General features: G+C 43.9%; 2 protein-coding genes and 1 pseudogene across 2 annotated transcripts in view; 1 reads left to right on the top strand and 2 right to left on the bottom strand.

The window, feature by feature from the left end:
* LOC126521650 (NADPH azoreductase-like) overlaps nucleotides 1–11,073 on the bottom strand; it is a 148,892-nt gene extending 137,819 nt beyond the window's left edge. Inside the window, exon 1 of the mRNA XM_055065765.1 lies at nucleotides 11,044–11,073. Within this exon, the coding sequence (XP_054921740.1) occupies nucleotides 11,044–11,058 (15 nt within the window). The 5' untranslated portion in view covers nucleotides 11,059–11,073. The remainder of the gene's footprint in view (nucleotides 1–11,043) is intronic.
* The window catches only part of fwd (phosphatidylinositol 4-kinase beta fwd), a 151,119-nt gene continuing 130,257 nt past the window's right edge, over nucleotides 6,946–27,807 (top strand). Inside the window, exons 1-2 of the mRNA XM_050170317.3 lie at nucleotides 6,946–10,391; nucleotides 27,259–27,754. Coding sequence (XP_050026274.1) covers nucleotides 27,272–27,754 — 483 coding nt within the window. The 5' untranslated portion in view covers nucleotides 6,946–10,391; nucleotides 27,259–27,271. The remainder of the gene's footprint in view (nucleotides 10,392–27,258; nucleotides 27,755–27,807) is intronic.
* Nucleotides 13,013–15,549, bottom strand: LOC126521516 (uncharacterized; annotated as a pseudogene).

Consider the following 27,807-nt stretch of genomic DNA (forward strand, 5'->3'; position numbering starts at 1 on the left):
GCGAAAATACAAGCTGTCCGAGACAGCGAGAACGTTCCATAATGCTTACAACTCAGCTATGAAGCCAGAACAGAACAGCGTGCTAGGCTCTGAAACGGCGGCGCCGACCGGAGACTGCCGCGAAAGACGTCAAAGTGGCCCCGACCAATCACGGGCAACAGCGGCGTTCGCGCGATGCCCTGAGGCGCTGGTGCGCGTTTTCTTGGAAAAACAGCCGCTTGCGTTTGTTTCCGCCCTTTTTGAACCAGATATTCGTGTTCAGGGGACTCAAAACTGTAGAATGCCGCAGAGAACTCTTTTTTTTTTTTCGAAAAGTGTTTCAGCTTCCCTTTAACCCTGTCTGAATATCCGGCCCTGTCAGCCGACCACCGTGGTCAAATGGTTAGAGTTCCTGACTTGTTAGTGAGAGGACGTGAGTTGGAATCCTGCTCTCGGGGCAGGTTTCTTTTTTTTTTTTTTTTGCTCTGTAATTTTTTATAGGGAATAAATGCCTAATTTCATTAATTCCACCATTGCGGAGCATCGGAACGAAGTACCGTTGCCCCCTTCAGGAGCATCGGAAAAGGGCAACTGTTAGTCCTCGAAGGAGTAAGCGCATGGGGAGTAACAGTTGATCCCATGTCAGTTAGTCCCCAAAAGGACTAATGGTTTAGCAAATCAGTTAGTCCTCAAAAGGACTAACCTCCCTACCCCTTTTAGTCCTGTTTTTCTTCCTTTATATATATAGTTGCACCACAAGCGATTCAAGATCGCGCATCTGATGCATAGCCGCTCGTGAAAGTGGGCGTGGCTACTAAAAAAGGTTCCTTACGTTGCAATTTTCACTACAAATAAAGTAATGCAACACTAATGCAAAAACGAAGGAAGGCCATGGCGATGGCCAGGAAAGGTTTCGTAAAGAAATCTGTTTCAGATGATACTGCAGACTACGCCCCAGGTGCACACTAGGATGGTGGAACAGTTAAAACTTAAACCAATATTTTTGAAAACGCTGTTTTCACTTGCGTAAGGAACATTTTCTCTGCGATGAGTGAACGTTTTTCATCTAAATTTCAATCAATAATTGCTCAATACTTTGCAGAGACTGAACTAAACCGAAAATTTTTCAACGAATACTTTTTTTACAACCTCCATCCAACAACTGCCTAGTTAGAAAGTAAAATCTAAAAATGATCGTATTTGAGGACTGCAATTATGAAATGTATTTCTTTTAGTTCAGTAAAGTCCCCGTGTTGTAGGGAAGATGTGAGAGCACTTTCGTTGCTCTAGAAGAAATCGTTATTTTTGAAATGTTCCTTTACCAAAGTAACAAATGTGTTCTATATATGTTTTAGTAAATTCCATACTACTCAATTTTTTTGCTAGAATTTTCATATGGAACAACTAGAAGCGCATTTAAATAGCTGTGCAAACTTTGAATTCTTTGTCGCGAGTAGAAGTTGACGTATTCGCCAAAAACGTTGAAGTCGTTTGTCTGTGTACCCTTAAGAAGAACGTTGCTTTCACACGAGGCCTCGTTCAAACCGAAGCCATCTCCGCCCTCATACGCTTGCTCACGGCTCCTCCATTGCTGGCTCATTATGGTCCATCTGCCACCACTGAACTTTACATGAATTCCAGTGGCCATGCAATTGGGGCTGTACTTGTTCAATGGCAGTTCAATGGCAGTGCAATTACGTGTATGCACGTAATTGCATACGCCAGCCGCCTCGTGTCAGCCGCCGTGAGGAGGAGGAATGAACGTTTATTGTGAGAAACAGCGAGAAAGTGTTCTTTCTTCGGGCGGCTCTCTTAGTCCAGAAAGCCGTTGGCGAATGGGCTTCTTCTATTTTCCACTTCTGGCTACCCGCGGGCTGCCAGAGACAGCCAGAGCGTCTTCGTTTATCTCGGGTTGCTCCGCCCACCATGCCACGCACTTCCGCCGGGCGTTTGTTTTGCACGGGCTGGACGGTTTTGGCTACCGCGGGCTGCCAGAACCTGCCAGGGCGATTTTAGTCTGGCTGCTCTTTGGCTAGCAGACGACTAAAAGAGGCGATGGGCGCTCGCCGCTATCTTTGCGGGGACTTCGCGGATTGCAACGCGGGCGCTTGAGGACTTAAATTTACCTCGCCCAGCCAACTGTCTGCGGTCATCTTCGCATTTGCTTACTTCTAGCGTTATCCTTTTAAGTGTGTTGTGCGGGACGCGATTGCGGCTGGCAATCAGAAGATAGAAGCGAGTAGTGCGTCCCCGAAGAACAAGCAAAAAGTGTCTATTTTGTGATCGAACGCATACTCTCGCACCCGGATTGCCCGGTCGACCAGCGCCATTTTGTTCTGGGCTGCCAAAGCGTGTTCGCCGGCGACCAGCAGACATGGCTAGCGCTAGCTCTAGGACTCCAAAGTCAGGAAATGTGCCCGTTCACGCGAATCCAAAGTACAAGAAGTCATCTGGGCATCGTTGCGTCGTGTTTGGATGCCAAAATAACCAGCGGAAAAGGAGCAGGTTGCTTAGCGCTGTTTGCGAAGAGCACAATACACGTAGGGAATCGTGCCGGTTCGGTGTTTTCAGCCTGCACCGATTTCCATCCGCAACGAAGAATGACAAGCTGCGCCACCGGTGGATAGCTGCAGTGAATAGGAAGAACTACCAAACCAGTGAAAATGCACGAGTGAGTATTCGATCTGTGTATATTTTGGTGCCACGTTCAACTTTGGGCACTACGAACGTAATATGTGTAACACGCAGGTTTGCTCCGAGCACTTTCTGGACAAGCCGACAGAGCAGAATCCCGCGCCGGTGCTTCGCCTTGGCTATAACAAGAAGGCAAGCCTTTTCGTGTTTTCATTCAGGCAGAGCTCCCGATGGTTAAGCGGAACAGTTGAGTTTGCGGTTAGCGATACTTGCAGCTGCTGCATGGCATGACCATTAAGCGTGAATGACAAGTTGTAAACGATAGTATGTTGCCCTGCTGGTGAGCGTTATTGCTAATGAAAGTAAAACGAAGTCTGCTCGTCACGTAGCATGCGTCGACAAAAACGTAAACAACGACTGCTCGTCGCCGAAGGCGTTCTTGCAGCGCGCCTGTCTTTACGAGCTGGTGTTGCAGGTGTCATTCGCAACGAATTCATTTGAGCATCCTGAGCTCTAAACTGCGTGCGGGCTGTTATGCAGGGCAAAGCGCAAAATTTTTCCGTTCATAAGGCGAGGAAAATAAGGTGCTTATTTATTGTTGTATTTTGTAACAAAATTTTGCTCGTTCTCACCAGTTTCTTTTACTGTTTTCTAAGGGAGCGCTAACAATCCGATATGGCCTCGCACAAGCGAAACAGGTCTGATACAAGGTAGCTGCAGTTGGTGGGGCTAATTTTTTGGAATGCAGGTGCGGTTGTTGTCTTGTACCAAAGGCTTCCCTGATGATGCAGCTTTAAGTAGGGATGGTAATTTTATGTGCCCTGTCATGGTTTGTGCAACTGTACAAAACCTGCATCCGTCATGCTCGCCCTGTTATATGGGCTTTGACTGCACATGTAGTTGAACATTATAACTACTGTAGTTCCTCATTTTCCAATGAGTGCAGGTTTAGCATCACATGCTGCTTGTTCGAGTACTGTAGGCTTGTGTTCTTAATGTTGTACTCTTAAGGGGTTGCACGATACAATTGGCCTGGTGCATTTTCTATTTCATTTTGAGAGGACTTTATGTCATCGCAACAGTGATGGCATGGGAAAGAACTACAGCCCTTCTTACTATAACATATATATTGTTTTCAATGTGCAGGTGGTGAAGGGCAGGCGTCTGCTAATCAGGCAGTCAAACGACCTCGCCAGTTGGTTGCCAAACGCGGCCAACCCAGTAGTGACCATGACAAACAAGACCAAACTGAAAGTGCAGAGGACAATGTTCTGCGTGCTTTAATAAAATGTGGCACCAACACAGTGCTGTAAAATCCTTCACAGGTTACGTGCTTACGTGGTTACCCGATGTATTCGCTTCTGCAGTCTGCACATCACTCAGTGTGGCCATTGCGGACTTGCATGAGGTCTTGAAGTTTGATTGAATCGAGACAGCGAAAATGACAGGCTAGAAAAAACGCGAAACACGCCTTCCGCCCAGCTAAAAAGCCCAAGTTTCGCTTTCGCGCCGGGTCGCATCTCCCGGCGTGGCAGCCCAGGCCTGCTACTTCGCGGCGCTTGGGATAGATGGCGCGACCGACGCTAATCATTATGGCGGCGCGCTTTGAATTCACGGTGTTCTGGTGGCGTGCGTCTATTTGTCGTACAAAAATCCCTCACGTGACCTGATCCTAGGTGCCTAGGGACAGCATTGTTTAGGGATTTTTGAGAAGGCGCGATGTTGGCGCCGAACGACGTCGTGGCGTGTTCGTCCTCGGCATGATCGTTCTCTGGACCGCGCGTTGTTCAACATTGCACATGTGATTGTACGTGCGTTGCTTGTGTGTTGGTTGTAGGTTCTGTGTTACTTGGCGGAAAGCCGTGAGTAGTGGTGGTGCGGCAGGGCGGCTTTGGCCTCGGTGAGCTCTGGCAGTACAGAATCTGCGTTGTGTGACCCGTGCTTTCTTGAGAACCCGGCGGTGGTGACAATTGAAATAATGAAGTGGCCTAGCGCCTTGGCAGCGAACCGCGATGTGGCGCCGCCGTGTCCGACTTTGCTTAACGGACATCGAGGGATGTGCTGCTCGCTGCAAGTCATGTAAATGCAACTGCGTCGACCGCCCACTGTTCAGCGCTGAATGTGTGTTTGGTGTGCTGTGCTTGAAACGAGTGGTGCAGCCGTGCAGAGGCGGTGGCGGAGTAGCAGAGTGGCTTAGGGGCTCCGTTTGCGCATTCACAGACATGTGCTCCCGTCTTGGTCTCATTAGCGGCTGTCGCGGGACTGTGGTGTGCTAGCTCCTTGCCTAGTATGAAGTGATATGAAAGCACAATGTTTATTAAAGGGACAAGATGTTGCCGAGATGGTTGCAGCACAGCCTTTTCTTTTTCTTCCAGGCACCTTTTCTACTTGAAGCTTCCATTGCAGTGTTTCGAGCCTCTTTGAACCAGCACGTAGTGTATATAAAAATTGGACACTGATTGGGAACATCACCTAAGTTCATGCCTATCTATAGTAGAAAGCTGTAGCACGACCAGACAAAATAAAAGAAGGGGGTGGGCTGCAGCAATACTAAGTGTTAAATGGTGCTTTATCCTTTCCCTGAACTTTCTGTTTTTGTGCTTTTTATGGATCCTCCGCAGTAACCACGCGAGTGCGAACTTGAGCTTATTGGTTTCAAGTCTCATGGTTGTTACTAACAGAACAGTGTGATAAACAAACAAGGGCTTCGAGGCATCCGTTCACCTTGCTTGCCTCAGGGTGCTGCTTCATAAGCACCGTGAGCATCCAGGCCAACTAGGAAGGGAGGTTTGTTGCAATTGTTTCTGAACTGTATTGCCACCAAACCAACAGTGCTCTCAATGACAGCTTTTGGACAGTAGAATGCTTGCACCCAGCAAAATCGTAAGAAGGAAGCATTCAGGATGTGCAAAGTGGGCTTTTGAAGCTGGCAGCATTACTGAAGGGGCTTTGCCCATCTGCCCTCTTTATGGATACACAAAGATGATTTCCTCTGTAAGAGGGATTGTTTCAGAGGTCGTTACATGCAACAGTGTTGGGTGTTTAGTAGCTTGTCTTCGCCCACTGTTAATAATCTGTTCCTTCTCCAGTGCCCCTATGAAGTGCCTACTTTTTGGACACAATGTGCTCTCCATGCATGCATGCATGTTTAGCTTGTAAAGACGTCTATTACCCCTTGCCTCAAGCTGGTCCTTGCTGATGTCACCCAAGAAGGCATTGGGGAGTATGGCAATGTACACTTACAAAACACTGTTGATACCAGTGAAACCAAATTAATGGAACTGCTGTTTTTTTTTTGTCCACTCCATTCTTGTTAGTTACAATGAGCAATGTCCGAACAGAAGGCATATGTAGTTGGTCGTGCATAGCCTGCGCACTAAGACTTGTTGGCATGTTATGGCCTTAGCACAGTGTTTAGATGTAAAAACCTTCTGATGTGTTGATGACTTCCTTCTCTTTATCATACTTTGCCTGATGGAGCCAGCCAGTGGGTCAAACAGATGTTCAACAGGCTTGCCACTAGTTTTCCCAGAGTCTCCTTTACCAGGGTGCTGCTTATAGATATCTGTTTTCTTGACCTTGCACCGCACTTCAACCATGGCCACACCTGCTAAACCTATGGCATGCGATCAAAAAAGTGCTATAAATCATGTTCCTCCAAACTTGTGACATGTGCTACAAGGCCTTGAGGAACACCCTCATTTATTTACGCCCTCATCATACTGTATGAAGCTTTGCATGATAAGTGCGACAATTAACATCTGCTGGTTTTTCAGTGTTATTCCTGTCCAACTTGCTGAAAGCTATCCTGAGCGTTGCAAAAGCAAACGACCGCTGCTGGACAAGAAGTGCTTAAAACAAGGGTCGCTATAACCACATATGTCACACGAAATGAAGAAGGTCACTGAGTATATAGGTGGTTTACTTCATATCCAACAAGCTTAGTTTTACCTTTGCTAGTGAGTAAACTCAACTTGCCCCGAATACATGGCCTGTGACAAACTATGTGCCAGATGCTGTGTCCCCTGCAAAGCTGAAGATGTGTATGAGATCCTGACACCCTGCAGCGGCTTCTACACTGGGCAACCAGGCTACTATAAAAACGACTGCCTTTACTAATATGATAATAACATGAAAACGGGCAGAAATTTGGCTATTAATTGGACCCAACTGCAGGTGCAAGCCACTCTTCCACCAGATGTGTGTTGTTCACAGAAACTGGAGCTATATAAATGCAGATAAAAACAATGATGTTTGAAAGTAGCAGAGTTGAACTATATTCTGCACAAGCAGTGCTACCTGCAGTGCTGGTACCTTAGCCACAATTCATGGCTGCATCACCATGCAAAGGCACTATTCTTGAATTATTAACTTCTATTATATTTATGGTGGCCATATATAGCAATTACATATCATCCACATTGTGTGCAATATGGTTAAATGTCAATTATGATAGCCATTCCTAATCTGAAATGCTACAAAAGAGCAAATATAGGCAACAAATTGCAATTCAACAAGAGAACCATTGCACAGGATAAGTGACAGACTTCCTTTTATTGAAAAAGAAATGTCACATGTGTCATGCCACCAGCAGTGGGTAGCAATCTTTCAAGCTTGGGTGACAGAGGCAAAACTTAGCAAAATGCTACAATCACGCTGTAAAACGGCCTTAGACACAACAAAAAACGACATCATATTGTAAAGAATGCAAGGGCAAGACTCCATCTAAGAACAGTCTATGGCACCACATACTTTACATGGTGTAAAAAATGTTGACATGGCCTACCCATAAAGAAAAAGCAACAAACACAGAAAACACGCCTTAAATGCAATGTGCAGAGTCTGAAACCAAGAACAAACAACCTGAAAAAGGCTTCGTTAAGGCTTTCAGCGATTCAAATTGTCAAACTGTCTCATCACTTCTTAATGAATCTGCACAGGTGAAAATGAAGGAAGGAAAGCCAAATAGCAGGGCTGCAGAAAATGTCACCGAATAAATATACTTTGCTTACCAACGATACCTGTGGTTTAGTTGTGGTCTGTGTATAAACTTTTCTTGTTTAGAATGGTTTAGCAGATAAGGAAAAAATGACCATAAGTTCACCAGGTGTATGCATAGTCTATGCACGAAAAGCCACTGCTTTCTTACTTTTATTTTTTTCTCTCTACTACTATGCATGAGTATTTAAGTGCCTTAATAGCACTGCTAACAACCTACTGCAGAACTCAAAATTGGGCAAGTTGTGGCATAAAGAAAATTGCAGTTTCACTCATAATGTGAAACAATGATGCAGTAGCTGGTGAAATATGCGCAGGAAGCTTACTTCATGCAGCATTTGTTAAACACTTGCCAATGCAAGTCGGTAATCTTAAAAAGTAAAATAAGTAAGAGTCGTATTTATTTGTGGGAGTTGTGCCTCCCAGTGTTGAAGTGGAAAGACTCGGCTTTTCTTCCTCCTCTTTCATATCCAGACTTGGCCACTGCTCTACACCGAAACAACCCTTAAGCTTCTTACTGCTGAATTCGTTTTGGTGTTCTCAAATCTATATTTGGGCTACCCATTGCTAGGCCTCGTTCTTAATCAAAGAATGAATCAATCAATCAATTCTCAAAGAGCATGTGCAGTCCAGCCAAAAGCAGGGGCAAGAATCCACATTGTGCTCCTGCATTGAAGGTGAATAACACGTACCATAATGGCGAATGTGCTTTAGTAAGCTTCCCTGCAATATTAATTTGTAATGTACAAAGAATTGTCAATGAAGCTTACCACGAGCACAGATGCACTTGCAAATTATGTCACAATTGAAAATAATGAGCACAGTGTAAACCTATGTGCGCTTTCCACTCTTAGTATGCTTTACTGTATGATGCTTATTTACACCCCTGTATTGCGGTGTAGCAAGGTACAAAAGAAACGTTGCATAATTAGGCTTTTTACGATTATCTTTCTCGCAATACACTAATATTTCGCGGTGAAGCCTAAGCGATGTACTGCGGTGAAACATACTAAAAGTGAAAAGGGTCCACTGTCACCGGACATAATAAGAGTTCTTTAATTATACACTCGCGCACCCGCCGCCTCTCAGGTCTCCTAAGTGGACATACTATGCTGGCTGATAGCGGCCCCCTCCCACTTTTAGTATGCTTCGCCGCGTAACTAAAATGTACTGCGGCGAAGAAGCCGTACATTTTTATTGAGTGAATAAACAAATGGTTTTTACAACAGTATAGCAATAAACGCGCACCATGCATCAGTCTACCACACGGAAGAGCGTCGCAACATACGGTAGCTGATTCACACAGACATGTGTTTATGTTTACGTTCGCACTCCTTGCGTAATAAGATTCCCAGAACTTCCACAATAGAAAGTAATTTACAACACACAAACGCAAAGAACACAGACATACGTCTCGTTTTCAACTCGGCCGTCATGCAATGACATATAGCGCGGAAAAACGTGAACATGCTGTGTGTTAGCCTCGTAAACTTCATACTAGGCAAGGAGCTAGCACACTACAATCCCGCGACAGCCGCTAATGAGACCAAGACGGGAGCACATGTCTGTGAACACGCAAACGGAGCCCCTAAGCCATTCTGCTCCTTCGCCACCCCCTCTGCATGGCTGCATCAATCGTTTCAAGCACAGCACACCAAACACACATTCAGCGCTGAACAGTGGGCGGTCGACGAAGTTGCATTTACATGACTTGCAGCAAGCAGCACATGCCTCGATGTCCGTTAAGCAAAGTCGGACACGGCGACGCCACATCGCGGTTCGCAGAACTTCGCTGCCGAGGCGCTAGGCCACTTCGATATTTCAATCGTGACCACCGCCGGTTCTCAAGAAAGCACGGGTCACACAACGCAGATTTTGTACTACCAGAGCTCACCGAGGCCAAAGCCGCACTGCCGCACCGCGACTACTCACGGCTTTCCGCCAAGTAACACACAGAACCTACAACCAACACACAAGCAACGCACGTACAATCACATGAGCAATGTTGAACAAACCGCGGTCTAGAGAACGATCGCGCCGAGGACGAACACGCCACGGCGTCGCTCGGCACCAGCATCGCGCCTTCTCAAAAATCCCTAAACGATGCTGTCCCTAGGCACCTAGGATCAGGTCACGTGAGGGATTTTTGTACGACAAATAGACGCTCGCCAAGAGCAGTGGCACGCCGATGACGACGCTGGAGTCATTGCTGATGATGATAGTTTTTTTTTTTTTTTTTCTACACGCGGACACGATATTGGGGAAAGCAGCCCTTAACAGCTTCGCTGTAAAGTAATGAAGTGCACCACGGTCGGCACTCTAGCAGGGTAATCTTCCGGATGCTTCGATGAACTTGTTATAGATGTATACTAAAACAGCGCGAGACAAAACGGCGCACCGTCTACTTTCTTTATGCTGTGTCTCGCGCTGCCATGAGGCGTCTGCTGTCTTTGGCGTCGCTCTGTCTGGTTTCGAGATTCTGCGCCGCGGCTGCCCGCGGCCCGGCGGCGGCGGCAGCGGCGGTGTCCACGGGAGCGAGAGTAGCAAGTCTGACGTCATGCAATGGCGATTTGATATGCGGTGTCGGGCGGGTCACTACTGAAACATGTTGGCCTATCCTTGTGTACAGTTCTGCATTGACAACTCACTGCATCGTGCTGACGATGGATGCATGTCAGCGTTTGGATTATAGCCCCGTATCGTTTGAATCGGACGTGGACTGTGGCTTCTTGCGTTTTTAATCAACGTCTACGTCGTTGGAGTGTGCGAAAGAAGCAGAGGTAATTGTACCCACTCGCTGAAGCATTTTAATTGGATAGTTCTGTTGGTGCTGCTGTCTAAATGAATTAAGGGCGTCAAGGGCCGCATGCAGTGACACTTTTGTTTTTTATGCGTGTTAAGACGCAGTTACTGCTTTCTGCAGCCACAAGATGTATATGACAGGTGCATTTGGGGGCATTTGGCGAAACAACCAGTAAGTAATACCTGCAAGTAATTCAGTGCCAGATAATTTCTCTTACGACAAACGACTCGCTGTGAGGGTAGATGTGGCGATGGGGCGCCAGCGCAACATGCTGATTGCGACAGTAAGCTTTTATCAAAGGGATATCGCTGGCCTCCATTGCACAGATGTCAACTAAACTGACGGCGCAGCTGAGTGTCGTATTTCCGCTCCCTCCCCAAGGTGTAGTGCCGGGGAAATTCTTGAGTCATGGCTGTTCTGCTTTATAGACAGCGATTTGCCCTTGTCTGAGCACTTGGGTGTTTTACTTGCGCACTTGCATTGCGGTTGTGCTCACCATAAGCAACTATCCTAAGCCTTATTTCCGCGACTAACGTTCGGGTGTTCAGGTTAAAGTGGTGCTTGCAGTGCTTTTGGAAACCGTCTGCGAGCGCCTGATTAAGCGTAACTGACATAATGCACAAACTCACCTTCGTGCCTCGCATCCAGCTCTTATACTCGCAGTTTCTTATGCTGTGCCTATTCCTCCAACTTCGCGCACTCTTCGTGCAATTAAAATTAGGTCACAGTTTTGCGGACGAGACGAATGGGGTCTTTCCTATCGCGCCTTTCTTTCGTTTTCTTTCTCAACGGGGCTTCGTCTTTGGCGGTTCGGATATCTGCAATGGTGCTCGAGGGCCTTTCAGCAGCACGACGAGGAAAACGAATGTCAGTGGGGGGTGTCGGGGCAGCTGTCGCGGCCCGCCCTTGGAATTTGCTTGCTTTCTGTACTGGCAGCAGGGCGTCGGCTTTGTTTATTCGCCTGTTTTATGGTCTTACGTCACGTGTTACACGGACAACAGTGGCTGATTCAAACGAAACTTGGTTGTTGGTGGTGGTGTTCAAATATTTGTCTCTATTTCGAAATCCGCTCGGCGAGTATGTGACTGCGCCCGGCGCGTACCTTTCGTCAATTTCGGAGTTTCGCTTATGAGTATGTGACTACTTCAGTTAATGAACAATCGCATTTTACCTCAGATTGCAGACACACTGCTGTAGTTCTTGCACGATGCCTCCTGAATAAAATAAAATATATTGATGAACAGTACAAATTTCGCACAGCAACCTAATAAGCTATTAATGACAAGCTTATTTTAGAAATCAAACTGTTCCCAGACAACACGCTGATGTCCTTTGGATATGCTTGGGATGTCCTGCTTAGGAAGTGTGGGATGTCCCATACAAATCCCCAAATCCTCCCAAATGAGACAAAAAACGACACCTATAGGATCTTCCATTATGTGTCCTTTCTGGTGACATTCTGGGATCATATTTGGATATCCACAGGATGTCCATTAAATGTGGTCTCCGGGGCATTCAGGGATCACATTTGGACGTTACATATTCTACTGTCCCTAGAAATTACCAGTGCATGCAGCATTTAAACGGCAGGTACCTATAAATACAAAGAATTGTCTTGTTGAAATTTGTACATTTTTTTTCGAACATTTTTTCACTTCAGTCACCTTCAATGTATTCTTCCCGAGATGTAGTTCACTCGTTTTCCTGCTTTTTCCCTAGACTGCAGGCTTATGGCTTTCAGTGGTTCTGTTGTTTTCCTCTTTGTTTTATATTTACCAAATCGTGAGAACACTGGAAACATTGCTGAGGGGGCAGAAGCACACGTATCCAGCTACACAGCAATGGGTGTGTGTAAGTTCCCAACATAAAATGAACAACAATGGATATTGCCCTCCTTGCTTCAATTCCAAGCCTGGAACAAGAGCTTGAAGACGTTTTTAGGCTGAGGAAAAGGTAAAAGAGCAAATGACAAACGCACTGAAGGTCATCATGCTGTAACAGTTCTAGAACAGAATTAAATAATAGAAAAAGTAATGTGATAAGGCAGCGAATTTTGGAGTACACTGAAGATGGCTAAAGTTTAGAAATGCTCTGACAGAAAAAATGAATTGTTAAAACATTAAATATTTTTGGATTTTTTGTTATAAATACATGACACTAATTTCATGTTGGACAATGCACTATAAGTTAGACAGTATTTCACACCAGTTGAACTTTGGAAATGTTAATTTGCTGAACACATATGTAATTAAGTCACATTCTCACAGGACCTATTAATACAAAGTTTAAAATAATCTTTTGCTGTGTTGTTTCCTGTGCCCAAGAGAAATTTTGATTTCCTGGAACCATAATTTCTTTACTAGTGTGCAGAGCCTGCTTAACTCTCATCTAGTAGAGCAGAATTCAAAGTTGTATTTACTTGCTAAGGTGCTTTTGTGTACATTGCTGTGCACTTTTTAAACATTGTACAACTGTATTTCAAGTTACGCCAATGATGCATTTAATTAGTCTTAGTTTTGCTCTCTTAACTCTTAATCCTACACTGCTAGAAGAGGGTTAAGCAGGCAGTGCAAGCTGTGTGCACCAGTAAAGAAATTAAGTTTCAGGAAACAAATATTTCAGCTAGGCACAGCAAACAACACATCAAGAAAATGATGGCACTGAATGTGGCAAATGGTATCATTAAAAACAAAACAAAAAAGGATGAAACACCAGTGAAAAAAATATGTTCATACAGGCCATGCAGATAATCTGCAACAAGAAAGCTGACTTCAGCGTTATCATATTTGACAGCGAAATTAAAAAAATTATATTTGTTGAGCAGCAAGTCGCTCGGCAGCATGGCGGAACCACGGCATGGCGGCCCTCTCGAGATCCTTTATTGTGGCATCTGGGTGTCAGATGTCATTAGTCAATGTGCCTGCAAAATTATCCTTTCTATAAGTTTTGCACACCACACAAAACTTGGACCAGTATATACTCTACTAAAACTGAATACCAGCACTAAACTTAGCAAAGTGTGAATAATAGGTGTATAAGTCATAAGCTGTTACAATGTCGTACATTATATATATTTTGCCATGGAAAATCCATCTAGTTAGGCAATAAGGGATCAAATCTGTCAAAGCAGCCTCAATACAGTGAGTATACTGCTTGACACTAGATTTAAAAACAACTGATATCAAATTTGCTACACCTAACTCACCACACATTAGCTTGCACAGATTCAGCTCGGAGAATTTTTTTCCCCTTCATTCCAAACCAACTGAAGCTTATTGCCGCGTTCCTGCTAAGGAGGGACTGTAGAATGCGTGTCGTTTTCTGTTTTGTTGAGTCCCCTCCTTGGACAGCCAAGTGCTTCTTCAGTTAAAAAGAAACAAGAAAAAATACAGCTATAAAGATAAATTGGGATTCAGTTAACACTGAAAGTTTTGCAACCTAAATGATTTCTTGGTAATAGAAAAGTGCTAACTGGCTTTTACTTTTACTCATATTCTTTAAAATTGTCATAGACAGTTAAAGTAAAATCCTACAGCATGTCATGAATGAGACTTAGTGTCATAAGTAACATCAGTATCAATTTCTGTCTTGTAAGTACAGCCCACTGTAGTTGCAAGACAGGCAATTTCACACTGAGCCTAGGCCATCAAGCAACATGATTAGGGAGTGGAGTACTAATGAAAACCTGCTTACAGCCATAAAATTGGCAAAAATTACAAGAATAGGCGAAGCAGAGAACTTACCATCTGATGTAGAGCTTGTCTGTCTGTCTCAAGCTTTTTGTCATAGTCGAGCACGTCTGTCGCATCCGAAAAAGGCAAATCAGGGAGGTCGCAAGGTTGTGAAGGTGCACTGTTGGCATTGCTGAGCAGTTCATTAAGGTATTGTGAATGGGCCTGCTGGGCCTGCTTAATACCATTAAGTATCTGTAAGACCCTTTCCATGAAGGCTACAAAAAAAAAATTAATGGCATTAGTATTATGTAAATTTTCATTTCAGCGCTATTTGCAAGATGAAAAATTACTGCATTTATTCGAATATAGGTAGACCTTTCTTTTTTTTCTCGAAACTGTTACCCAAAATTAGCTATCGACCATATATGTGAACACAGCTAGCCAGAGTGCCAGGCTGAGTTCCGCCATTATGCCTGCCGTAAGGCCAGTCTGGAGATTATTAAGACTGGCTTTAAAGAATGCTGCATATATAATGTGCTCAGCGGTGCACAAACAACGTCATTTGGGATGCCAAAGATGCCTGCGAAGCATCTAGCGAGGATGTCTTCTCTGCCAGTTCAGACAAGGTTACAGCTTGTGGCATCAACTAACGAGATTTAGTAGCCGAGCAATAAATAAAGGTGTGTCATGGTCAAAGTGTTGCATTTATCTAGAAACATATAGGTCTACCTATATTCAAATCATGTTTTAAAATTTTTTTTGTGAGTTTACTATATAGAGGTCAAGTATGTCAGTAGTCAACCTATTTTCGTGTACATATGGGGAGTTTATGTGGCAACACTTGGAAAAAAGAAACAGTGATGAGCACTACTAAATGTACTATCAGCCATAGTTGGAACATAAACAGCGGAGCACATGCTTCTTTATAGTTTTCGTCACCTAGCACTGGCCTTGTGATAACAGTGCGAGTTAGGATTCACGATTTGTGCGATGCTGCAGCCACACCATAGGCAGGTTGCGAACATAGTTCCCGCGCCTACTAGGGCGCCCCTCGCGGCGGCGAGCGCGGAACCAGCAGGATACGACCGGCCCGCTTGCGTTCAGAAAGCCTGTCTGTGCACTGTTTCGCGCGTAGCTGTTGCCTTTTCTGAGCAATGCCGAAGTGCAACCCGAGCTGTTGCGTAGTGGGCTGCAACAGCACGTACACCAACTCACGAGGAACAAAGTTTTACAGGTTTCCAAGCCGACCGTATGAAGCAGAACGGCGTCAACACTGGATAGCACTCGTCCGATGGCATAAGCTGTTTTATGTTCCGGCGTTATGCCAAGTGCGGTAACGCTGAATTCTTTGCTTTTACAGCAATGATGGACGCAACGGGACACCTGCAGTGCGTACCAGGATATGTAGCAAACAAAGTAGTTTGTTTCCTCACTGTACTGCAGCAAAGCTGTGGAACTCTTTCCCAATCCTCTCCCATTCAAACAGCGCTAGGGCTTGCTGAGAGATTTGAGGAGGGGTTGCAGCTGGCTGAGCTGGCGTACACCCTTCTGCGCCCAGCATATCAACTAAGGGGCAGTTGAGATCACCAAAATTTTTGACGACGTGGTTTATTGGAACCTCCTTTGCACGCACTGAAAAATCGCAACATAAAAGTATCGCACTTCCAGTAACTTGGGCGAAAATATTTTCCCAACGTAGTCTAACACAACTGGTAAGTTACTCACCTTTATTTGTGTTTGGGGAGAGCAATGTTAGAATACTTCGGGTAAGTCTTACGAGTTGTTCATATGCCCCACGTTCTTGGATGAGATGTTTTGGATTCGCATTTGCCGTCCTGTATGTACAGGGAAACTACCGCCGCGTCCTTGCACTTCCCTGCGAAGCCAGCACGGCAATCGCAGCTCCCCGCTAGGATTTGTCTGCTGTCGCCGATCTTCAAGAATCAATGTCACCTATAATTTCATGCGTTCACACCGTTCAACGAAGTAACTTACGCTGAGCTTCACGCATCTCACTGGTGCGTTATGTTTCGTTTGCGGAATACACCTAGCAGTCACTTCGATCAGTGCGAGTTCAACACTTTCCTCACGTCGTAGACGTGCCCCACTTCAAATAGGCGACTTCCTTTCTCTAAATTCTTTTCACGAAAAAAGCTGTCAAGATCTTGTAATTCCCGAAACCCGGTTAAAATTAATATCGGCACACTGTTTTGCGCCATCGCTACCGTTTGACAGGGCGCCGCCTAGCGCTTGCAACGTGCCCATGGACAACAAGTGCTTTTCTATGTCACCGCTTGCACGCTAGCAACCGTCATAGCTCGAATGATGGGGCGCGCTCCTAAAGGAGGAAGAAGCGATAAGCTGCACCACTGACTCATGGCAAGTGTCACTCCATCACGATGACATTGAGAAAAGGTAGCGTGCCAGCGGCAACATACAAAAGCTTTTCTTACATGCTGCATAGCTGCGCCATAGGGTTGGCTAATGAATACTCATGCTCACACCACTATCGTGAAGCGAAAGCTAGGTGAGGCAAACTGTGTAGAAGCTATGCACTTTGCTGTTTGCGTATCAATTTCCACAGGTACATAGCACAAGTGAAAGAAACATATTGTTCAATTACACAAGCTTAAGAGATGGAGCTCTAAGAACTTGCTGCTTATCATTTACACTACAGCATTCAACAGGGAACATGTGAATGCAAGCTGAAAAATAAAAATGCAGATATATAAATGACGGGACAGCCAGCAATATTGCAAGAAATTCTGAACCTGTGCTTGTTAGTATGGCTTCATGATAGAAAAGCAGAGTGACGAACGGGACGAGAAAGAGAGAATAGGACTAATCACTGGCTGCTACTCTGCAACCGCAATATATACGCTTTAGAAAATCAAAAAGAAGGTATTAAAAAAAAGCGCCTAAAAACCAGACATGTGTCCTTAATGAAAACGAAATGAGCGTCTAATCTCTTGGTCACGGAGATAGCCCATTTCTTTTTCGGTCAAGGAAACTATGCATCACTGTGCATTGCAAAGGGCTTTCATGTGTCAGCTCACTTCTTGCTGCAGTGGCTTAGAGGCTATGGTGTTGCGCTGCTAAGCTTGAGCTCACAGGTTCAATTCCTGGCTGTCACATGCACATTCTGATGGGGGCAGAATGCAAACATGCTCATGTGCCATGCACTGGGTGCATGCTGAAGAACCCCAGGTGGTCCAAATTAGTCTCGAGCCCACCATTACAGTGTGCCTGGCTCATAATCATATTTTGCTAGAGGCATGTAAAAAGCCAGAATTAAAATCTTTAGTGTCAGCCCGCGGTCAGTTGCCTTGACCGACAAAAAAAGTTGCTATCTCCATGACTGAATCATTGGACACTCCATTGTCATATTGCCGTTGTGATGCTGTAATGGTCTTTCCACCTTCGTCATTCTAACGTCATCACCGACTCTCGCCATGCCGTCATCACTACATCATCGTAATCGCATGGTTATCAGCACACCATTGTCATCGCGCTGTTTTCCATTGTCATCACTTCAAACATGTCATCTTATTGCCATTGCCATCGTTGTCATGCAGTTGTTGCCGTACCTTCATCACAGTCGTTGCCATGCACTTGCATCATCCCATTGTTCTCATGCTGTAGTCGTCATATTGTTGTGATTATACCATAGTCATCGTTTCAAAATTGCCATCTCCTTGTCGCCATGGCGTTGTCATAATACCTTCGTTGTTCCATAGACATCATACTTTATCATTACATCTTCGTCACACAGTCTTCATTATGCCGTCATGCTCACGGGCAACCTCGCCAAGTGAGGGCTATAAGAAAGTGAGCTGATACCGGAGACACCATATGTCGCCTATAGCCAAAGCAACGATAGTCTCAGAATGGCCACTGTAGATTTTTAAAATGAATGTGGCTTCAACAGTGTGGTGTGCTGCTGTATTGCTTGAATGCTAATCACATTACGTCGACAGTCATCATGAGATGGGTTCTGCCATAATTTTTTCTGTCATGAAGCTGCAACATAACTAAAGAACAAAGTTGATTTAGTGCTAAGGGCACCACCTTCTATTTCCAATATGTTACAATGAACAACAATATAAGTTAGTGCTAATGGACTATCACGAATGCGAATGATACATATAGAATACAAAAAATAACTTGTCTTAAGTAAATATTAAATGAGAAAGCAAGACAAATCAGTCTTCACAGATAAAATGCTGAAAATTTCGCCTTAGCAACACTAAAACCCAACACTGAACCCTATTAACTATAACGATTAATAGAAGGTGGACGACATACCGAGCACTTGTGAATCTGCGTGTGACCTTATAGCTCCAGTCAGATATGTGGATACTGGCCTGTATGATGAATCTGAACATAAACGACACCACAGGTTATGCACTGCCTGACTGCAGTGCATTAAATGTCCAAAAACAAAAATTATAATCGCTTAACAAAGCCAGCATAAAGATTTATATTACATGCGGAACATACCAAGAGGTTGCAACTCTGTGAAGCTGGCAACTTCAGCATGTGTCGAAGCAGGCCTGCATAAACCACCTGAAACAAAGACGTAAGAGGATAGATAGATAGGCTCAAAATGCCTGAAGTAGGCAAAGAATCCTAATTGCATTAAAAAACTAAATATCAAGAACTACAGCCCCATAACAAACATAGCAATGCGACATCAGAATGACACACCAAGCACAATGTGGTTCCATGTGTGGCCTTGTAGCTCCAGCAAGGGGTGTGGATACTGGTGAGTATGATGAACCTGAACATAAAACAGACCACAGGCATTTGACCATAACTAATATATGTACAAAAAAATAAAAAAGTGGAAACAATGAATGACAGCAACATGATGCATATCCCATAAATGACATAAGAGTTCGCAATTCCATGAATGAGCCAGCAGCTTCCGACCTGTGCAAAGCATCTAAAACAAAAACACCATGGATTAAACTCCACCTGCATAAAGAACATAACATTGCATATGAATTACAAACCGAGCACATGTGGATTCGTGCGTGACTTTGTAGCTTCAGCAAAAGATGGGGATACTGGCCTGTAGGCTGAACCTGAATGTAGAACAGACCATGGGTTATGCTCCACATGACCATAGGGTAATAAATGTACAAAAACTAATACTAGGAACAGTGAATCACAGCTGCACAAAGATGTATATCACATAGGTGACTAACCTTGAGGTTGCAAGTCTGTGTATAATCTTGGAGCTTCAGCGTGAGTAACTACAGACCTGTGCAAAGTATCTGAAACAACGAAGACACCATGACTTACACTCTGTTTGATAGCAGAATGCACAAGCAGACAAAAATTTAGATATACTAGCTGAGACCAGCAAAACATTGAATGCGCCAATAAACTGCATGACACACAAGGCATTTGTGTCATGTCCCATTATGTCTTACGCTGATATTCGTTCAAAAAAGCGTCAGTAGCCTGTAAGTGGTCTTAAATTTTTTACAAAAGGTGCAGAAGCTGAGATGGTGGGGCAAGGGGGTATTCTGTATGTGTCCACGCAGTGGACACTTACAGAATATACCCTCTCTCCTATGATCTGTACAATGCATCTTAATCATAATATGCAGTGCTCCAGTGCACAGGTGTGGTACAAAGCAACATTAAACTGCAATCACGTATGTAAAGACATACCAGGCACTTGTGCTTCTACCTGCCTTCTCTCAAATGGCATAGATGCTGGTCTGTACAGTACAGCTGAAACAGAAAGAGGCCACTGGTTATGCTTCACCTCAACACAAAATACATATAAAAAGAAAGAAAACGCTATGTGCCAACACAGAGGCATTATTTCACGGCTGGCGAGACAATTATGAAGCTGGATGAGAATAATCAGGTTTAAATAGTCCTGTAAAGCTGCATTACAAACACTGTGCACCAGTTTGCTAACAACTTTGCAGAGCAAAATTCTTATGTTGGAGTGGCTGTCTTAAAAGGCCAGCTTAGAAACCTTGAAAGAAATGTAATATGGTACTGTAATTTGCTGAGCCTGTGGATGAAGCTTCAAGCAATCTGACAGTCTTAAGCAGATACTGTCATTACTGCCAGTTCAGAAAATGGATTTCATTCTCATGCTGGATGCGTATATGGAAAGTTAGGTCAAAATAACTAGTTCCTAAGTCAGGAGCTGTAGGTGAAGTTAGAGATTAGCACAATGCTCCACAGTGTGCATAAAGTGAAGGCCTGAGCCTGCAGATTCAGATCGTCAAGCAGACGTTCAAAATGAGGCATGGCATGAAAGATCTACAAAAATGGTGCACTAAGCATGTCGTAAAGTTTCACATCCTCAAGAGCCATAAAATTCACAGGCAACAAACCGTTTGTTGATCAGAACTCAAATAGAACAGCTAAGTAAAAGGAAGAGCAAGTTTAAGTGTGCCTGGCTGAAGACTCGATATGTTGCGACCAGTGGTCCCCAAGCAAAGGTGTACAAAATGGTTTAATTAACTTTCGAGTATGATACCAGTTGAATTGCTACCACAGCCTAAATGACAAAACAATTTAGGGTGGACGACTATCCTGGCAGTAGAGCACGCGTGCCTTTTGTTATTCTCTGTGTTAACCTGAATAACAAAAGGCACGCGTGTTCCACTCAACATCGCAAACAATTTGTAACCTGTACTCGTAACGTTGTCTATGCCATTCCACTTTCATGCATCAATGCATCATGAGAGATTAAAAGAGCATCAATATAATGTCACTAGGGTAATCTCGGGTCATTTGGGTGTTCACTGCCGAGATTATTCCTGCAAGCCCATGTTTGAAAGTACTTCCATGCTGTATAGGGCTCATAGCCGGATGACGAGGGAGTTTGTGGAGGCCTGCGAGATTGCCAAATTAGAGGAAAAGTGCGTAAGCAAGCCTTCGGTATCGCTATCTGAAAAGGTGATACGATTCCTCAGTTTATCTTTGTGACCACTACAGTACATATTTTCCCCGTGCCTTGCACACGTGTACGGTTTATCGAAATTCACCACTGAATGTTCTTTTTTTGCTGTTACGTTTTTTAAAATTTATTTATTACAAATACCTACAGCGCCCGAGTTGGGCATTATCGTAGGGGGGTTAATTACAAACATAAAAGTCAACTTCGCGAACAACGGCATCATATCATCTGTGGTACGTATTAGAAATACAATAATCGTAATTATTAAAGAAAGGCAACACATCCAATACTAACAACATCCGATTATAAAATTTGTTACACAATGCATAAAATGGCACACTGGCAATATTGTCTAAAACAGATTCATATAAAGTTCTCTATGGCAGATGAAAAATTGGGTGCAGACACTATCTCATCCAGGAGCAAACTCCACTCTGCAATTATTCATGGAAAGAATGAAAACTTAAATACATTAATACGACTTTGGTAGGCCCTTACTTTCTTGGAATTGTCGCGTCTTTTAGACTGATAATGAGGTGGTTTTAAATATATGTTCTTATCGATTCCTGTTTTACCGCACCCGCCGTGGTTGCTCAGTGGCTATGGTGTTGGGCTGCTGATCACGAGGTCGCGGGATCGAATCCCGGCCACGGCGGCCGCATTTCGATGGGGGCAAAATGCGAAAACACCCGTGTACTTAGATTTAGGTGCACGTTAAAGATCCCCAGGTGGTCGAAATTTCCGGAGTCCTCCACTACGGCGTGCCTCATAATCAGAAAGTGGTTTTGGCACGTAAAACCCCATAATAACAAACAATAATAACTGTTTTACCGCTGTTAATATTGTGTAAAAGCTTTAACCTGATTATATTTCTGCGTGTGGACAGCAATTTCCATCCTCGATTTTCCCTGATTTGCGAACCTCTAATTTTGTAGTCGTAGATGCCCGTGACAAATCTTGCAGCCCTTTTCTGAACACGCTCTAACTTATCTTCAAGAACTTTTGTGAGGGGGTCCCATGCTGCGCAAGCGTATTCTAACACCGGCCTAATATTTGTAAGATACAAAGCTTCCTTCAGTGGTTTTGGCGCATACTTGAAGTTTCTGTGAAAAAGGTGCAAAAGGCGGCACGCTTTAGCGCTTGTTGCGTCAATGTGGGATGTCCAGTCTAATGCCGTAGCTAACGTGACGCCCAGGTATGTGACTTCTTCAACGCATTGTACTAAAACATTATTTATTAAGTATGAACTGGGCACCTTTTCTTTTTGTTCGTAAATTTAACATGATAACACTTTGCTACGTTCAAATCCATTTTCCATTTAGCACACTAGGAACAAATTTTTTCGAGATCAGACTGCAACACACTCGTATGTTCGGCACAAGACACAGGATGGTACACAACACAATCATCCGCATACAGTCTGATATTTGAAACACAGCCTTCACTTAAGTCATTGATAAATATGAGGAACAGCAACGGCCCAAGGACCAACCCTTGAGGCACACCTGATAAAACATTAACCGTTCTCGACGTCTCACCGTTCAGAACCACTTTTTGCTGCCTTTTGTTTGTTTCCGCTCGTACGGTATATATTTATCAATGCGTGCAAAACTAACATCTATAGTTGAAAGTGAAGCGCTGTGTCTGTGTATCTGTTTCTTCCTACGTCCTCGTGCAGTCGCGCTTATACCACTCTACCATGGATTCTAACCAACTAGCCCGCCAATGTGTTTTAATCCACAGGAAAGCTGTGATTGCTATGTATGCTGTCACCAGACTGATCCACATCGCAAAATTCCTGTGCACCGCCACAAATGCTGCCCCTCGCAACTTGGCTGAGCGAAAGGTTTGGAGGTGGTTCGCGAACTTCAACTGGCTGAAAGGAGGTGGCAGCGACACCAGGAAGATTCCTTGCGTTAATATGTTCGCCAGCAGCTGCCAATATTGCGCGCACATTGGCCTGCACGGCTTGGTTGACGTGACGGTAGGCAGTCGCTCAACACATGGAAGCCATGCTGACATTGCTGCTCGCTTGTATTCATCATTCAGATTCTCAATCGCCAGTAAACTGATGTGTGCATGTTGTTTACACGAGTGACATTGAGAGTATAGCACTGGACTGCACTTTAAAAGCGGCAGACTAACGCTACGAACATGGAGGAATGAAAAATGCGACGATAACTTACTTTCGTATTCGTTTTCCATGGCACGCTTCTCTCCAACCGTAAGCTCTAAAGAAGGTGAAAAACAAGGCCATCACACGTATGTCCGCAGGCCAGACTGATCAGAAACACTTAGCAAATGACAACACTTACCTTCGATTGAAACGCAGGCTTGCTCCACAAGCCCAACAATAAAAACTATTTGAGAAAGCGCGCGAAACCCCGAAACTATGTAGGACCTATGTGAACACGGAGCCCACGGGAGAAAATGCGAGACCATGGCAACAGAGCAGCCGTAGCCGCCATGCCGTATATAATGAACACATAATAAGGTCAAAAGTAAAAAGAAGCTATTCTGTATTTTAAATACTAATAATAAAACTTTTGTTTTATTGTGTTTTCTCTGCTTATTTGGAATTAGTTATGGAGTAAAAGATAAATTCAAAAAGAAATGAAACCGAAACTGCTCGCTGCTTCTCCGAGAATTTGGCAAGCAGGAAGTATGTAGGCAGGTCTGTTGCACGGATGGTTTCAATCCCCAATAATGTTTACGTTGAACTACATTCGTGCGCCATCGGAGTTGAACCGGTTTAGTGTGCAAGGTTGATGCATACATAAATATGGGACTAACGACCGACGCAGCCTATCGCGCGATATTGTTCACGTACGTACGTATTGCGCTTGCTAATTAACGTGCGAACGGCAGAATTCGTATGCAAAATTACAGTAAATAAGCGACAATGTGTGTTCTCGCCTCCTTAATGCACTTTATGTGTGCAGGGTTACGCAAGCTTAATTTGAGCGCGTACGTGTACTGGGATGGCACATAAAATACTCGTGAAATAAGCATATGTATTAATGTGACTATATATATATATATATATATATATATATATATATATATATATATATATATATTGCACGCAAGAGCCCATTTATGTACTATTCTGGGTCGTTTATTGGACATCCGTTCGCTTAAGTCCATGGGACATCCATATTACTTCCTTTTTTGGACTTGGGACTTCAGTACTAGCTTTGGACGTCCTTAGGACATTTGGTGTTGTCTGGGTTGCATGTTGCACCTCAAACATTGCTTTCTCACTTCTGTCCAGAACTTCATATTTTCGCATTACAACAATTGCTGACACAGTTAAATGCTCATAAAGGCGTGTTGGTCGTATTTATGTTATGGGGTTACTGCTTTGTGTTGTTTTTGTTTCAGGATGCTTAATTCAGGATTCTTCTTTTTTTCTTTTTGTGCGTTGCAAGTTTGACTCTCTTGTAACTTGACAGTAGAAAGTGTTACTCTTTATGGCATGCTAAAGGGTATGATTATTTAGCAAGCTAGTCGTGCTTTGCTAGAGCTCTTGCTCTTTTATTCTTTTTCATACGTTTTCCGTCTCTGCCAAATGTGTTGCGAGTTCGGATATAAAGGTGCTACACATCCAAAATCTGCAAGTGTGCTTTTGCAATGCTTTTTTGGATTGCACATGCACTGCATGCATTACCAATGATTTCTGCTTATGGAGTGTGTGCTTAGTTTGTAGCTAGCGCTAGCTTGCTTGCATTAGAGAGTCAGCTGATGCTGCACAGAGCTGCATTGTGGAATGAAGATCAAGCCTGCCAAGGCCGGGAAACTCATCATATGGTGCTGCCAAATCTCATTGGCTTCCTTCATCTCTATTTTAAGCTACAGGCTGCGTGGAAGATGACAAAAGAAACGTGAGAGGCCACGGACCATACTATGGGAGATGGAGCACACCATAAAGGCATTGGGACAGTGCAGAGAAAGAGCTTCGTTTTAAGAAATAAAAGTTTCATTACTGGTGTCTGTTTTGGGAAATATAATTTTAATTTTATCGGCATTCTTAAGGTTTTAAAAAAATATATTTTTAAAACTCAATGCTTTCCTTTAAAAAGCCTGTCACAACAACAGTCATAAAGCATAAATGATTCCCTGTATCCTAGCCTTGGCATTCATGTGAGGCTAGCTCCCAGCTGTGAAATGAATAAAAAAAAATGTCTGTTTAGTTATCTTTGAAAAACGTAACACATGCAAAAATTAGCTTTTCCTAAGCCTACGTTTTGACATAACAGGTCATAATACGAAATATTATTGGTGGATTTCAATAATCTAGTTCATTGCTGGGCCTTGATACGTAACAAATTAGCCAGGAAAGTTTCAAGAATTCTTAATTGAGTGAAGCTAATCATGTTGGTGTAACACAAGAAGGAAGAAATTTACCTTTTAAGGAAAACACGAATGAAGATTTAAGTTACTATATACATGAGAAGTCACAATGCTAGAGGGATGAAATGCTCTCTTCTTGTAGCAGGACTCTCCTAGATTTTTTTTCTCATCTTGTATATCATGAGACGCTAACTGCATCTTCTGAGTCCTATACATGTTTCTTCGTTAGCCTTGCATCTGTTGCCTACCAATCGTCACATAGGCTGATTTTCTATTCTAAACTGTGCCACGAAGATGCTAATAACACAAGAGTTATTCTAAATGCAAAGCTGCATGGTGGACAATGCATAGTGGAAGAAAGCTAATCGTTGCTGTGGCAGCATCTGTACCATGCACAATATCTGTGAACAAATACATCGGGTTGTGCGTCCCTTGTCAGAGCTTAAAGCTAACTTATATTGTAATACTGCAGTTTTTAAAATACTGTCGTATTGTTGCGCAAAATAAGCAACAATCTGACCATGTGACTCGCATAAAACAGTGAAGTTTACTAAGATGGAAAAACAAACATTTTCGTTTTGCAATATGTGGAGGGGTGCATAGGGCTATTAAAAAAAAGGAACTGAAAAATATAATTTTTGAAGACAGTTGCTACATAAAAGTTGGCAGCATGAATTATAAATGGTGTTCTTAAGATTGACTGGTGCCAAAGGAGGAGCAGTTCAGGGTGCAGCGAAACTAGGCATGGGATGGAGTTTGCTGAAGCAAAGCAAGGGCTAGAAGAGGGCTCCGTCCTGCATAGAAAAGTATGATGGCATGGTGATCTTATGATGGGATAGGGAGAAAATATGGCAACATATCCCCCCCACAGATGTTGAGGGCTGTTGGCCTTTCATGTCTGCATATCCTGCATACCTTTGCTGCAGAGAATATTGACTTTTGCTATTGGGGTAAGTGCCATTGCATATGGTGTGCAAACGTGATATGTGCAACATGTTTATAAAATGACTGGTTGTGCTAATTTTATTGGTGGATTATGTTCTGTTATTGTAGACAGCTCTCCCTATGGTACAGTATTTTATCCCATTTTTGTGCCTTGCCAAAGAGGAATATGATGCTGCAGTCGCCTGCAACCACTGACGTTGAATGTTTCAAACAAGTGGTGCAGTCCTGCTAAATGGTCATTACGCAAGATTTTATTTCATTGCAGGCATGAGAAATTGTGTAGCTGTACAGAAATCCCTGTTCTGCCAATCATAGTTCAAAGGCAATGCCAGAATGCAATAGTGTTTAGGAAATATGGTACTTGTGCATACACATGAAAATGTAGTGGTTTCAGTATGTTCCATGAGCCATAATCTTTACAATTCTGTATCTTGCATGAAGAAGCCGAAAAAAGGATCAGTAGTGTGCCTCTCAAGACTGTGTGCGTAGCTTATCCTCCCTGTTAGACTAGACTGGTATTAATGTGAGGGATTTCTTCACCCAATTCTATTCCTGTATCATCCACTGCTCGTGACCTGCTCGTGGTAACATAGGCTGAGCACCACTTGGACCATTGATGAAGTGCAATTGAAAAGAATTGAAATATTTCATTATCCCGGTGCTGCTTTGTTGCCTGCAAAATTTAGTCACCTGAACCATGGACCCAGTTTATCGCACAGTACAGACGTAGGGCTGTTGGCAACAGCCTTTAAAATGCAGCATGGTTTAACCTCAGAATTTAGCCGTGAATTACGCAGATTTACTGCAAGAGCCACTACTAATCATTTCCATCGTACTGCTACAAGCTCTTACAAGCTGCTACTAACAGTGTGCTAGTTGTGCACTTGAGTATCGAGACTAATACATGTTGGGCTTCCATCCATCGGTGTGACCTGCAGATGAGTGGAAAGCATGGAAAGTGAAGAGGTGGTCACATGTTGTGCCTCGTGCCCGATTCCATCTCCTGTCCTGGTGCACTCCAAGCCTGCCTTGTCATCAAGCGCAATGCTGCATCATGCACGCCACTCAAGCCTGGACTTGCGAGGTCACGTTGGGCCCTTGCCTGGCATAGCTCATGCAGTCACGCCACCTTCATCTGCGTCCAGTAACCACATGCCACGGAGGCCTCACCATCAACAGCACCAGCGCAATCTGAGCCTGGACTCGGCCATGCGTGTGCTGAGCCCTGCACACCACAGTGGTGGTGACACGGCAGACCGCCGCAGTTTGGCATCGGATGACAGTGGCATCTTCAACTCGGATGATGGTGACCGGACTTCTCGCGTAAATGTAGATGCAGCCAGCGGCACAGTGGCGCCAGTGCCACCCTGCCAGTTGACTTTGCGGCCACCAGTTCAAGGGGTCATTGACGAGGTCCACTCACCAGTGCAAGAGGCAAGTATAAAGGTTCACCCATTTGTTTCTGACCAGAAAACTGTGGCCTTATA

Source organism: Dermacentor andersoni, chromosome 6 (assembly GCF_023375885.2).
Source record: "Dermacentor andersoni chromosome 6, qqDerAnde1_hic_scaffold, whole genome shotgun sequence".
Classification (NCBI taxonomy): Eukaryota; Metazoa; Arthropoda; class Arachnida; order Ixodida; family Ixodidae; genus Dermacentor; species Dermacentor andersoni.